This window comes from Paroedura picta, chromosome 3 (genome assembly GCF_049243985.1).
Source record: "Paroedura picta isolate Pp20150507F chromosome 3, Ppicta_v3.0, whole genome shotgun sequence".
In the NCBI taxonomy this organism is placed as follows: domain Eukaryota; kingdom Metazoa; phylum Chordata; class Lepidosauria; order Squamata; family Gekkonidae; genus Paroedura; species Paroedura picta.
Genome location: NC_135371.1, coordinates 70,549,522 through 70,563,253, shown reverse-complemented (window position 1 = coordinate 70,563,253; position 13,732 = coordinate 70,549,522). Strand labels below are relative to the sequence as shown.

The window sequence follows — 13,732 nt, the reverse complement described above, 5'->3', positions numbered from 1 at the left end:
ATGCACGCAAGGGATCTTGAGATGTCCATGTCTGATGTAAATCAGGCCCTTTCTCCCTCTATGACAGCACAGAGAGGGAAACAACCTGTGCTTGGCAGTGTCAACAAGAGCCATTACATTAGCCGGCAGAACAATCCCTAGAGATCAGAAAGAAAAAAAAACAAAAAAACAGCACTAACCATCACATAGAACTCCCATTCTACACACCGGTCAACTAATAGAACACAGCCATTTGTAGGTATCTCATGCTTTCTATATTTATTGTGCTCTTTTCCCATATAAATTGGCTATGCATGACTGTGGTGTTTTCTGAAGGTCTCCGAACCAGAGATTCAAATGGGGCTTAGATAAAAAGAACCACAAGACTAATGTCTGGATTGCTAGTGGATGTGTGGATATTATTTTGGTTTCTAAATTTAATTCCAGATCAGGGCTGGAGCAGATGAGGTTTTGCTCATTCCTTATCTAAATGTCATCCAGGCATGTATTTTTGTAACTGCATTTCTATACTTTTATCCAGATGTTGGTAAGATGTCCTACTTTAGTTTTAAAATCATTATTTTGCTCATGCTGGCTGCATGGCTGAAATGCATTTTCACAGTGCATATTTTTGGAGCACTAGTCAATTTTCAACTGTCATCCTACACCTGTTTTATGAATTCTATATTCAGAGCTGACACTGATTTTATTTTTTTGCCTCAACAGCTTTAGAATACTATCTATACCCATATATTAGCAGGAGCAATTGTACCTTGCAAATCTTGTATTTTTCATAAGCATAGGAATAAAAAATAAATAATAAAATGTTGGTAAACCTTGTAATCTCTCTCCTTTCTAGGTTTGGAGCCATGCTGGCTTGTGGTGTTACAAGACAATAAAACAAGGATAAAATACATACCCCCAGTGGCCTAAAATCAGTCAGTACTCTCCCCAATTTCCCAACCAGTCCCAGTATGCACCAATCACCAACCTTGGGAGGTTGTCCAAGATGGATGGGCATTTAGAGACATAGAGGCCAATAGGAGGAGGACCCAGGTCTTCCATAGCCTGGACTCAACCAAATGCCTGGTGGAAGAGCTCTGTTCTGTGGGCCCTGTGGAACTGTGATAGCTTCATCAGGGCCTTCAGCTCTTCGACCGTTTATGCACTGGGAACTTCACTGCCGCAGTTCCCCTGCAAGAGAACAAATCAGGGGTGGATGAGGCACACTGGGCCAAATGCTCCCCCATATGGGTACAGGAAGAGGTGGGGCAACCTGCCACAACTAAAGCTCCAGGCTGCAGCCTGGCATGAAACCTCCAGTGCATAAATGGTCTTCCGGGAGCTCATTCTGCAAGGTTGGGGCCAGGACCAAAAAGGCACACCTCCCATGGGCCAGGGACCACCAGTATTATTATTAGTTAGATTTATTTCCCGCCACTCCCCATTAAAATACCCATTAAAAGAATTTAAAACAATCCCAACATGGCGGAAGCTCTCATTATTCCCACCCCCTGCTATCAGAGCGGCAGGGAGGATGGGGAGGAGATCTAACTTACTAGGTCCGGGGGAGGGGGGGGGAATGCTGGCACTCATTCGCTGACCCCGGCCTCAACCAAAAACCTGTCGGAAGAGCTCCGTCTTGCAGGCCCTGCAGAAAGCTGGTAAATCCCACAGGGCCCGCAGCTCACCCAGGAGCTCATTCCACCAGGTAAGGGCCAGGACCGAGAAGGCCCTGGTCGAGGCCAGGCGCGCTTCTCTAGGATCAGGAATGACCAAGAGATTCTCCCCCGCCGAGCATAGAGCCCTGCGGGGGATATAGGACGATAGGCGGTCCCTCAGGTATGTGGGTCCCAACCCGCGTATAGCCTTAAAGGTCAAAACCAGAACCTTGAACCTGATCCGGGCAGCAATTGGCAACCAATGCAGCTGCCTCAGCACAGGCTGGATATGGGCCCTCCAAGGTGTACCAGTGAGGACCCGAGCAGCTGCGTTTTGCACTAGCTGGCGTTTCCGGATCAGAGACAAGGGTAGGCCGGCGTAGAGCGAGTTACAGAAATCTATTCTGGAGGTGACTGTCGCATGGATCACCGTAGCCAAGTGGTCAGGGGACAGGTAGGGCGCTAGTAGTCGGGCCTGTCAAAAATACAAAAACGCCTGACCTGCTACTCTCTTGACCTGAGCCTCCATAGTCAGGGAGGCACTGATGGTCACCCCCAGATTCCTGGCCTGGGGCGCGATGGTAAGTTGTGCTCCTGCCAGGGTGGGTAAGCGCGCTGCCTGGTCCTGCCCTCTGCCTCCCAGCCACAGAACCTCAGTCTTGGAGGGGTTGAGTTTCAGGCAACTCTGTTCGAACCATTCAGTCACTGCTTCCAAACATCTGGCAAATGGTTCCAGGGGGGCGTCTGGGCAGCTGTCCATGAGGAGATAGAGCTGGGTGTCATCAGCGTACTGATGGCAACCCAGCCCAAAACTCCGTACCAGTTGGGCCAGAGGGCGCATAAATTCAAACCGCAGAATGAAGGGCCCTGCGGGGGGGCATAAGGAGACAGGCAGTTATGCAGATACACAGGGCCTTGACAGTAGGTACCAAGGCATCGATATATTAACAAGGTCTGTTTGCAGAGGGAAATTCAGCCAGCAGAGGGAACTCGGCTTTGAGAAAACCTTGGTAACTCATTTTTGCAGTTTGTAAAAAAATAAAATCCCATCATGAAATGAATACAGCTTAAAGCTTATTTACCTCTTACATCCAGGTGAAAGACCTTAAAATCAAAACATTTAATGCTCTCAACAATCTGTATTAGATTTATATTCCTCCTGTGGATATGGGTTCATATCCTAGTTAAGCTATCAGTACTTCCAGGCCTGTCTTAACCACACTGTTCAATGGGAGTTGGCTTCTGGGGAAGAATATTTAGGAACTGGAAATCAGGTGTCTTTTTTTGCAACAAGGACTAGATGGTTGAAATATTGTCATAAACCAGTGAGTTTCAACTATTTTGATTTGCTTCGCAGTGTTCATTTCTTATCATTATTTGCCCTTCATTTTCAACCATTGTTCAGCAGATAAGTTTTGTGGATCCTGAGACTTCCTTCTTGAAACACAGGGGCAGAAATATTTTTTACATAACAATTAGGTCTGAAGTATATCTTAAAATGTAAACTGGATTCTTATCTTACCGAGTGTATACTGTCTTCCCAAACAGCCTTAAATACCAAGAAACCTGACATGCTAGTTTTCTATGTGGAAGGAAGTTTGACATGGAGGAACTTTCAATCACATGAAGTCACATCTGTCGTTGAAGTGGTACAGTCAAACCTCATGGGTGGAGAAATACAAGGAAAACTTGTTTAAATAAGCATAGTTAAAAAAAAAACTTCAGCGTTTAGTCACATTTCCCAACATCTTGTCAAGTGTGATTGCATATGTATTTTTCTTAGCCACCCGGAAAAAAAAAATTTGCATTTAAAAAGAGATTTCTCTGGAACAGCTAAACTCAATTTCTGGCTAGAAGATAAATTCAGTATTTAAACTGTGGCCACCAGAGTACCTCAAACAAATGAGTGAAAAGGTATGCCTTTTCTTGCAGCTTATTGTGTATTGCTATTGAGGAACATATAGAGTGCCACTAAAGGTAAGAAAGACTCTGAGGAAATGAATGCTGTCCATCAAGAAGATAGATTAGGTGGACCTTGATCTTATCCAGTAAGAATCCTATTTTCTTATTTAAGAACCTCTTAGCATCAGTTCTATAGCTTCCACCATGCTTAGTCATCTTCAAACACATAATGTAGAGAATACACCACACCCAGATGTAAAAAATCTTCAAATGTATTTTATTGAGACATTCAGTTATGTCTGTTAATCTACATCCAAGTTCACTACTAAAAAATAAAATAATGTCACATTTCACATTAGGAACAACAACTTTGGAGGAAAACAAAAAAACACACTCTGGTTGAGCCAAACCTAGTGTATAAATAAGTGACTGGTTCCCTTTCATATCAAAATTCACATTAAAAAATTGCCAGCTCCCATCCCTCCCCTATCCCTATTTCTACACGAAAGCCATGATGAATGTAAAAATGTAAATACACGTACATAGTTGTCAGGGAAAAAGTTGGAAAAAAGGGGAGGGGAGGTGCAAATCCTATTAACAGCTTTAGGAGTGGCATTTGCGGCATTTGATCATACAGATTATGTACTCATTCCCAAAAAGTGCAAATATTGCCAGATTAATACTGCATTAATTCAGCTGCAAGAAGTTAGACACTAGACCAAACTGAACAGCAGTGAGAGGCTTTAATCAGCATCCTAAAGCTCCTCCTATATCTTTCCTCCACTTTGTTGGTAGAGTCAAGAGAGTTCACTGGAGACTTAGTTTACTTCACACAGCCCATGCTGCCCAGAACGTTCATTCACAAAAACATTAAAGTATTGACAGCTCTGTTCTAAAAAGTCAAGAGTTGCTATAGATTACACAAATGCAAATGCACTGCCCTAGCCCAACATGCCTGAAGCACCATTCCCAGCCCAATTGATATTGGGACTCCTTGATTTCTTCTTCAGTGCTCTACAGAATCTTTGCCAATAATCTTGGCAGAGCTCCTGCAACTGCAGAGAGACCAAAGCCCAGAGGTTCAGACTCATCTTTCTCATCCTTCTGCTTGATTCTTCCTTCTTCACTTAAGCAACATTGTCACTCCACCCTGCCCCCAGCCAACTAATCTGGCTGTCTTCATCTCTATCCCACCCCCTACCACAACCCCCTCCTTACAACTTTCTCTTGTGACAATACTCAGTTGTGAGTTCTCAGTCTCTGCCCCCCTTTTTTGCAACGTGGTGGGCAGCTTCTAAAATTGTTTCCAATGGATTGGCCGGCAGCCCTGTAAACCAAGCAGCTCACAGAAATCAGCATGGGATAATATAAATACATTTTGGCTAGCATTCAGAGAGTTGAACTTGTTCAAGACAACAACGGGTAGGATTCTGTCTGCTCAGCCAAGGGACCCTGGAGTCTTGCTCGCACCATCCTCTGCTTGTTCAGTTCTGGATACAGCCCCCGAGGCCTCGTGTTACCGCCTCTTCCTGTTCTTTAGTCATTCCTTCCATGGCACTTCCTGCCTGGTTGACCTCACAAGCAAAGGCATTATCTGGAGTAACAGGTTCATCCTTGGTGTCCAAAGAGTCCTGAAGGGTACTAAAACTTTTGAAAGTCTGTCCATTGTCAATTGGTTTATCTCTTACCCTTTTCTGCTGTTCTACACCAGGAGTTTCTGTTGCCTCTTGCTGAATAGTATTCTGTTCTGCTCCAGGATCTGGCTGTGGCACCAGCTCTGATCCAAGCCCTGGGGACTGAGTTGGGTTTTTAAGTTGGCAGTGGCACAGGGGACAGGTCTCTTGCACATACAGCCATTTCTTAAGGCAGCCCGCATGGAAGAAGTGGCCACAAGGGGTGATGACTGCAGATTTCATGTCCTGAAGGGGGGGGGGGGAAAGAGAGGGATCATACAGCACCCAACCACAAAAGTACCCTGTTAAAGAAACCCTAGCTGATTAATTCCAATATCTGTATACCATTCTTCAACAAAAATTTCAACTAAGGTTATTTATTTATTTATATATTGTATTTATATACCAACCTCCCTGAAGGCTCAGGGAGGTTTACATGAAACAAGAAAAGGCTCAGTGCCCATTTTACATCTGTTTTTTCCCACAGGTCAAAGGGTTTAGGCACATCTAGAGTTGGCAGTAGCCAAAGGATAGCATCTGGGTGGGAGGCTGACATGGACAGAGAGGTTGTCGAGAGGCATTTAGTTGTACTGGATGAGTTCAAATCCCCTGGGCTGGATGAAATGTACCCGAGAGTGCTTTAAGAATTTTCTGGAGAACTTGCAGAACCCTTGTCCATCATCTTCGAGATCTCTTTAAGGACTGGAGACGTCCCGGAGGACTGGAAGAGAGCAAACGTTATTCCGATCTTCAAAAAAGGGAGGAAGGATGACCCGGGAAACTACAGACCAGTGAGTCTGACCTCTGTTGTGGGGAAGATAATGGAGCAGAAATTAAAGGGAGCGATCTGCAAACATCTGGAGGACAATTTGGTGATTTGTCTCCAACAGGTCTTGCCAGACCAACCTGGTTTCCTTTTTTGACCAAGTAACAGGTTTGCTGGATCGTGGAAATTCGGTTGATGTCATTTACTTGGATGTTAGTAAAGCTTTTGACAAGGTTCCCCATGATGTTCTGATGGATAAGTTGAAGTACTGCAATCTGGATTTTCAGATAGTCAGGTGGATAGGGCATTGTTTAGAGAACCGCACTCAAAAGAGTTGTTATCAATGGTGTTTCATCAGACTGGAGAGACGTGAGTAGCGGGGTACCTCAGGGCTTGGTGCTCGGCCCGGTACTTTTTAACGTATTTATTAATGATCTAGATGAGGGGGTGGAGGGACTACTCATCAAGTTTGCAGATGACACCAAATTGGGAGGACTGGCAAATACACCGGAAGATAGAGACAGAGTTCAACGAGATCTGAACACAATGGAAAAACAGGCAAATGAGAACATGATGCAATTTCATAAAGATAAGTGTAAAGTTCTACATCTGGGTCAGAAAAATGAAGAGCATGCCTACTGGATGGGGGATACGCTTCTAGGTACTGTGTGAACGAGACTTCGGAGTACTCGTGGATTGTAAACTAAACATGAGCAGGCAGTGTGATGCAGCGGTAAAAAAGGCGAATGCCATTTTGGGCTGTATCAACAGGGGCATCACATCAAAATCACAAGATGTCATAGTCACATTGTATATGGCACTGGTCAGACCACACCTGGAGTACTGTGTGCAGTTCTGGAGGCCTCACTTCAAGAAGGACGTAGATAAAATTGAAAGGGTACAGAGGAGAGCGACGAAGATGATCTGGGGCCAAGGGACCAAGCCCTATGAAGATAGGTTGAGGGACTTGGGAATGTTCAGCTTGGAGAAAAGGAGGTTGAGAAGGGACATGATAGCCCTCTTTAAGTATTTGAAAGGTTGTCACTTGGAGGAGGGCAGGATGCTGTTTCTGTTGGCTGCAGAGGAGAGGACACGCAGTAATGGGTTTAAACTTCAAGTACAACGATATAGGCTAGATATCAGGGAAAAAATTTTCACAGAGTAGTTCAGCAGTGGAATAGGCTGCCTAAGGAGGTGGTGAACTCCACCTCACTGGCAGTCTTCAAGCAAAGGCTGGATACACACTTTTCTTGGAAACTTTAGGATGATTAGGGCTCATCCTGCGTTGAGCAGGGGGTTGGACTAGATGGCCTGTATGGCCCCTTCCAACTCTATGATTCTATGATTCTAATTTGGTGATCCAGGGAAGTCAGCATGGATTTGTCTCCAACAGGTCCTGTCAGACCAACCTGGTTTCCTTCTTTGACCAAGTAACAGGTTTGCTGAATTGTGGAAATTCGGTTGATGTCATTTACTTGGATGTTAGTAAAGCTTTTGATAAGGTTGCTCGTGATGTTTTGATGGATAAATTGAAGGACTGCAATGTGGATTTTCAGATAGCTAGGTGGATAGGGAATTGGTTAGAGAACAGCACTCAAAGAGTTGTTGTCAGTGGTGTTTCATCAGACTGGAGGAAGTTGAGTAGCGGCGTACCTCAGGGCTCGGTTCGGTACTTTTAACATATTTATTAATGATCTAGATGAGGAGGTGGAGGGACTACTCATTAAGTTTGCAGATGACACCAAATTGGGAGGACTGGCAAATACTCCAGAAGATATAGAGTTCAACGAAATCTGAACACAATGGAAAAATGGGCAAATGAGAACAAGATGCAATTTAATAAAGATAAGTGTAAAGTTCTACATCTGGGTCAGAAAAATGAAGAGCATGCCTACTGGATGGGGGATACGCTTCTAGATAACACTGTGTGTGAACGAGAGCTTGGGGTGCTTGTGGATTGTAAGCTAAACATGAGCAGGTAGTGTGATGCAGCGGTAAAAAAGGCAAGTGCCATTTTGGGTTTTATCAGCAGGGGAATTAGATCAAAATCACAAGATGTCACAGTCTCATTGTATACGGCACTGCTCAGACCACACCTGGAGTACTGTGTGCTTTTCTAGAGACCTCACTTCAAGAAGGACGTGGATAAAATTGAAAGGGTACAGAGGAGAGCGCCCAGGATGATCTGGGGCCAAGGGTCCAAGCTCTATGAAGATAGGTTGAGGGACTTGGGAATGTTCAGCCTGGAGAAAAGGAGGTTGAGAGGGGACATTATAGCCCTCTTTAAGTATTTGAAAGGTTGTCACTTGGAGGAGGGCAGGATGCTGTTTCTGCTGGTTGCAGAGGAGAGGACACGCAGTAATGGGTTTAAACTACAAGTACAACGATATAGGCTAGATATTAGGAAAAAAATTTTCACAGTCAGAGTAGTTCAGCAGTGGAATAGGCTGCCTAAGGAGGTGGGGAGCTCCCCCTCACTGGCGGTCTTCAAACAAAGGTTGGATACACACTTTTCTTGGATGCTTTAGGATGCTTTGGGCTGATCCTATGTTGAGCAGGGGGTTGGACTAGATGGCCTGTGTGGCCCCTACCAACTCTATGATTCTATGAAAATGATACAGGTAACATCATTCATAGAAACAACAACGTGATAACAACAATAGCATTAACATAATAAGAACAATAACATTAAAGAATGATGGAAACTGCAAGGACCCTCCGCTCAACTCTTACTCTGCTCAACCAGTGGGTTGGGCAGATTTGTAGCAGTTGTAGTAGGAAGGGGGGGGCTGGGGGCCAATGGGAAGCAATGGTTTAAGGCAACCTCAACCAAATTCCTGGTGGAAGAGCTCCCTTTTGCAGGCCCTGCGCAACTGTTCAGGTTCTGTCAGGGCTCTGATCTCCTCTGGGAGCTTGTTCCACCGGCTGGGGCCAGAATGGAGAAAGCTGTGGCCCTGGTTGAGGCTAAGCGGGCTTCCTTGGGGCCAGGGACCACCAGGATGCTGAATTAACTACTAAATATGAGGCATGATAAAGATGGACTTGGTCACAATGCTGATTTATTATGGATCCAAAGACTAGTCATAATCAAGATGCATTCTTACCACATGAGAACCGCAGAATGCAATATTCAGTTCTAGGCAAATAAAGCATATGCAAGAAGTTATTAAACATTTACAATCTTCATAAGGAAAGCTGTACAAATGCAGAAAATGAACCTATTGCACTAAAGGGTAAAGAATTTGGTTTCTTGATATACTCCATATTCATTTTCAAAGCTAGCTTCTAGTTCTTATGGTTGACAGGGTATTCTTGAAAGAACATGGGGAATATCTGCTAAAACCTGAAAGGTCAGAGAGGTGCCTAAGATGACTTTCAGCTCCTGGATGGGAATAAGGCTTCAGTGCCCTTAGTCTTCTCATGACTAGCAGAAATAGGAATGTCACACAAATTACAAAACACGGCCAAAAAACCGGGCACATCTGTTCAGGTTTGATACAGATTGCAATATTCTGCTCATTTTGATGTAGTTAACTTGAGTTGTTGAACCATAAAATAGCTATTATTTTAGTCTACAGGCTACATAGGATTTGGAAAGAGAAGCTACTAACAAACTGGACTACAACATACTAGATGTAAGATACTGTGACATATATGGGAGTGCATGGATGATCAAGCAAATAACCATATATTAAAGTAGCAAGACAAAGGACTTACCTTCACAAGTTTATTTTGCATGGCTTTAGGGGTAATGGTCCCCTATACAACACCCTAGATTTCCCACATCGGCCTAGTTTTTGTGGCCCACAAGAACCAAGAAATTAAATCTAAAGGACATCCAAGTGCCCCTTGCCAATTACACTTTATGGATTCTAGGTCAAACACATACATGGAGAGCTTGTCAAACTGCTGACTATGTAAAGAGATGTCTTATACTTAAGCAGACAACTGGTCTGTTGTTTGTTTTAAACAATTAACCTTTCCCTTGGTTACAAGGTAGAAAGTGTAAAGGTTTTGAGTTCGTTGCTGTGAAGTAAATTTTCCAATGAGCATGGAGATCACTGAGGCAGAAATTATATGTAAATATTAAAGGAGAAGTATTTGTTTACAGATTGGTTTTAAATAACAGAACAGAACAGCAGTACTGATCTCCAAACAGTCAAGAGAGAAACCTGGCTGAGCCACATAAGTTTCAGCTAGTGATGATTTCATGGTGTGGCTTGAAAACACTTTGATGTTTTCAGGTACAAACAGGCTTTCACTGACTGGCCACTAGATGACCAATTGATTGATTGACTGACTCACACACGGACAGATACACAGAGGATTCCATCCACATCAGCCCCCCCCCCCCCCCCGAGTCAGAATAGAAGGCAGAAGGTCTGTTCATCCCCAGAGACAGAGTTCACAATTGGGCACTCTATCCTCTCCCAGAGGTAAAGTTAAACCACTCTACCATACTACCAACCAGAACCAACCTTCAAACTTTTTTTCTGAGGCAGACTCAGACTTACCACTGCATCCTCTGGAGACAGTTTTGAACTCCTGCTGTGTTCCCCCCCCCCCTTTCAGGGGCAGGACAGCTTCCTGTCCATCACATGACCCAATCTATCTTGGTTGGCAGCAGCCTTTCACAAACCACCCCTAAAGGTGCCCCTGAACCATTTACATACACTGTCATCTATGGCTTTAATGTAATTCAACAGCTATAGATTATGGATATTAATTGCAAGGAATTTTTCCTTTGAAGTGCTTCAAAATACACATGGGGCTTTTATGTTTACAACTACTACACCAGGATTTCTCAACCAGGATTTCGTGAAAACCCAGGGTTTCTTGACAGCCCTGTAAGGGTTTCCCAAATGGATGTGAGCTTATTTTTAATATATTTTTTCATTCACCCTTCCCAAAATGGCCAACAATGGGCCTGGGTTGGGTGGGAAGGGGATTGGCTCCAGGCAGGCATGTGCACAGCTATGCTTCCCAATGATTTCCTGTACCATTGCACCACTTCTGGGGTTCTTCAAAGCCTGAAGAATGTTTCAAGGGTTTCTCAACGGTAAAAAGTTGAGAAAGGCTGTACTGCACACAAGAAAATAAGCATAAACAGATTTTAAAGCTTAATGGGTAGCACAAGCATCACTTTCAGAGCTCATTTCACTCTAAATCAGCCTTTCTCAAGCTCTTTATCATTGAGAACCCCTTGAAACATTATTCAGGCATTGAGAAACCACAGAAGTGAGGTCAGCAGGTCATCACATGTCACCAGAAGTGACATCACCTAGATATTCCCACCAGGTCTGACATCCCCAGGCCATTTCCACCACACAAGAAGTGAAAGCACAGAAATATTTTTGGATGATTTGTTAACAGAAGCATATCTGCACTCTTGGCTGACTACCAGTTTGCTCTTCTTCACCAAAGGGAGTCTGCAGTGGGAGCCTGCAGAAACAGGGCTGAGGCCGGTCTATGCATCTCCGTGGCATCCCCATACCAGAAACAGGGCCAGAGCAGGCTTATGCCACTGTTGCTCTCTCCCGTCATTAAGTTAGAGTACTTACATCTCTAGACTCACTACCACCATATGCAGCGAGCCTCAGCCAGCAAGAATTATTATGGCTGGGGCCCCTCTCCTTCCCACCCGCTCCAAGCCCGTCATTAGCTATGGGGGGAGCGGGCTGACATTATCATATATGGTCACCCAATAAATTAAAATTTTTAAATATATTAAAACTTAAACTGGTGAAACTCTTCCAAGGTTGTCTTGAAACCCCAGGGTTTTAATCAAACCCTGATTGAGAAAACCTGCTCTAAGTATTTAGACACATTACATACCTGATAGCAGATGGCACAGATATCATTATGTTGTTCCAACTGGTCTTTGGTAGCAGTAGGAAGTGATTTAATCTTATTCACAGCATCTCTGCGGAGAAGAAAGCTTTTCCATCCCAACTGAGCACGAAGCCACACATTGTAATAGGAGTGAATGAAGATGATCATTGAGCCCATCACAGTCCACTCTCCAAAGATAGTCTCTGACACACCATATGCCACGACACAGAGTGCCACAAGGAACTCTAGTAATCGATAGGTGCCGTTCACATAATAAATGACATCATCCATGTTTTCTACCGGCTCTTTCCTGAACTCCTCGACCATAAACAAAACATAAATGAAAAGTGTTCCAAGTACCTGGAAGAAGAAAAAAAAGCACCATCTGACTCAAGACTTGTACTTTCCAGCATCCATAACCCAAGAAAGCACCTGAGTGATTATAAACAAATGCTTACATAAGTTCCTATATAACAAGGAATTTATCCTCAATTTGTTTAAAACTGTGGTCCGCAACGTTTTTGGGATTACAGCTCATTGCCAAGGGGTGGGGGGAGAGGGTGTTCTGGGGCCCCGTGCATGCACAAACGCGCACGTGCGCCAGTTTCGTGCATGCACGAATGTGCAGGGGATGCCACGTATCCGCATTTGCACTCCAGTGGGGTGCAATGAGCATGCGTGGCGGCTCTGCACATGTGCGAAACTGCCACACATGCGTGTTTGCGCCCCCACTGGGCGCAAACGCGCATGCACAACAGGTCCACGCGTGCGTGTTTGCGCCACCAGCATGCCAGCAGTCGTGCTTCCCTCTCCCCCCCCCCCCCGCAGCAAGAAGCTTGCCGGGCCGCGAGCTAATCGGCCGCTTCGGCAGCCGATCTGCTCGCGGCCTGGTGTGCTTCTCACTGCGGAGCTTGGCGGGGAGAGGGAGCCACGGCCTGCTGCCGAGGCTCTCGTGGCCCGGCACCGGGCCGCAGACCGGTCGTTGATGACCCCCGGTTTAAAAGACATATATAAAAGGAGAACTGTCAGATGTTTCAATATAACAAATATAAATACATACTAATTCCGGCAAAAATTAAGTACTTTTAAGTCATATTGATTTCCACAGCCTAAAATTATTGGTAAGTACATATCAAACTATGAACTTTCCTGCTTCCTCCACTGCTGCTGCCTACTGAATTCTCCCCATCTTTTAATTTTTACATCTTTAAATAGGACAGGGTCCTATTAAATAAAAGAGTAAGGCCACCTGGGGAGGAGTTAGGGCGGGCTCTGTCCAGGATAAAAACTCAGAGGGCCCAATCAGGAGCTGCGAAGCGACTAACTAACTGCATCTTCATCCTTTCTACCAGCCTCCTCCACAATTACTTTCCTATACTTGATTTCCTGAGTTGCAAGGGGAGTGCAGCAATACGGAGTACAAAATCAGGTCTGTAATGGAGGGAGAATTAGAAATTGCTACAGTCTCTTCCACAAACAGAAATGCCATTCCAGTGGAGGAACTGTATACTAATGAATTGTGACAGTGATTAACTTTGAGCCAGCTGTTTGGAAACAGGCCAAATCTCCTGACAGATCTTCAGATGGAATCTCCAAGAGGAGAGAATAATCCAGCAATGGGCCAAAACTGCAGGATTTGTTCATCTCTAAAATTAAAATGATTATTATCTTCTAAGTCTACTCTTCTTCTGCCCAACACCCTTGTTACTGGAGAACTGCACTGGTGGACTATTTTGGTAACACATCAACTACATACTATTGTGGATTACCTGAAGGGAGGTGAGTATGCTGCTAGAAATAATGATCAGCAACCAGAAATCCATGTGGAAAAACTGACAGATCATGTAGGCCATGTAAGCTGGAAAGACCAGCAGGAACAAGCACAGGCTAACAGCACGGAAATGCTTCCAGAGGCTCCT

The 13,732-nt window shown here is 44.5% G+C and overlaps 1 protein-coding gene across 4 annotated transcripts in view; it reads right to left on the bottom strand.

Annotated features, from left to right (window-relative positions):
* Window positions 1-3,798: 3,798 nt before the first annotated feature.
* Window positions 3,799-13,732, bottom strand: part of RNF145 (ring finger protein 145) — a 214,941-nt gene continuing 205,007 nt past the window's right edge. For 2 of the 4 annotated variants that reach the window (XM_077326384.1, XM_077326385.1), the window contains 3 exons: window positions 13,583-13,730; window positions 11,817-12,173; window positions 3,799-5,461 (listed from right to left, as the gene is read on the bottom strand). In XM_077326384.1, the coding sequence (XP_077182499.1) occupies window positions 5,027-5,461; window positions 11,817-12,173; window positions 13,583-13,730 (940 nt within the window). In that variant the 3' untranslated portion in view covers window positions 3,799-5,026. Of the gene's footprint in view, window positions 5,462-11,816; window positions 12,174-13,582; window positions 13,731-13,732 lie in introns of those variants that run through there. The other 2 variants (XR_013229158.1, XR_013229160.1) reach the window with 1 other exon arrangement.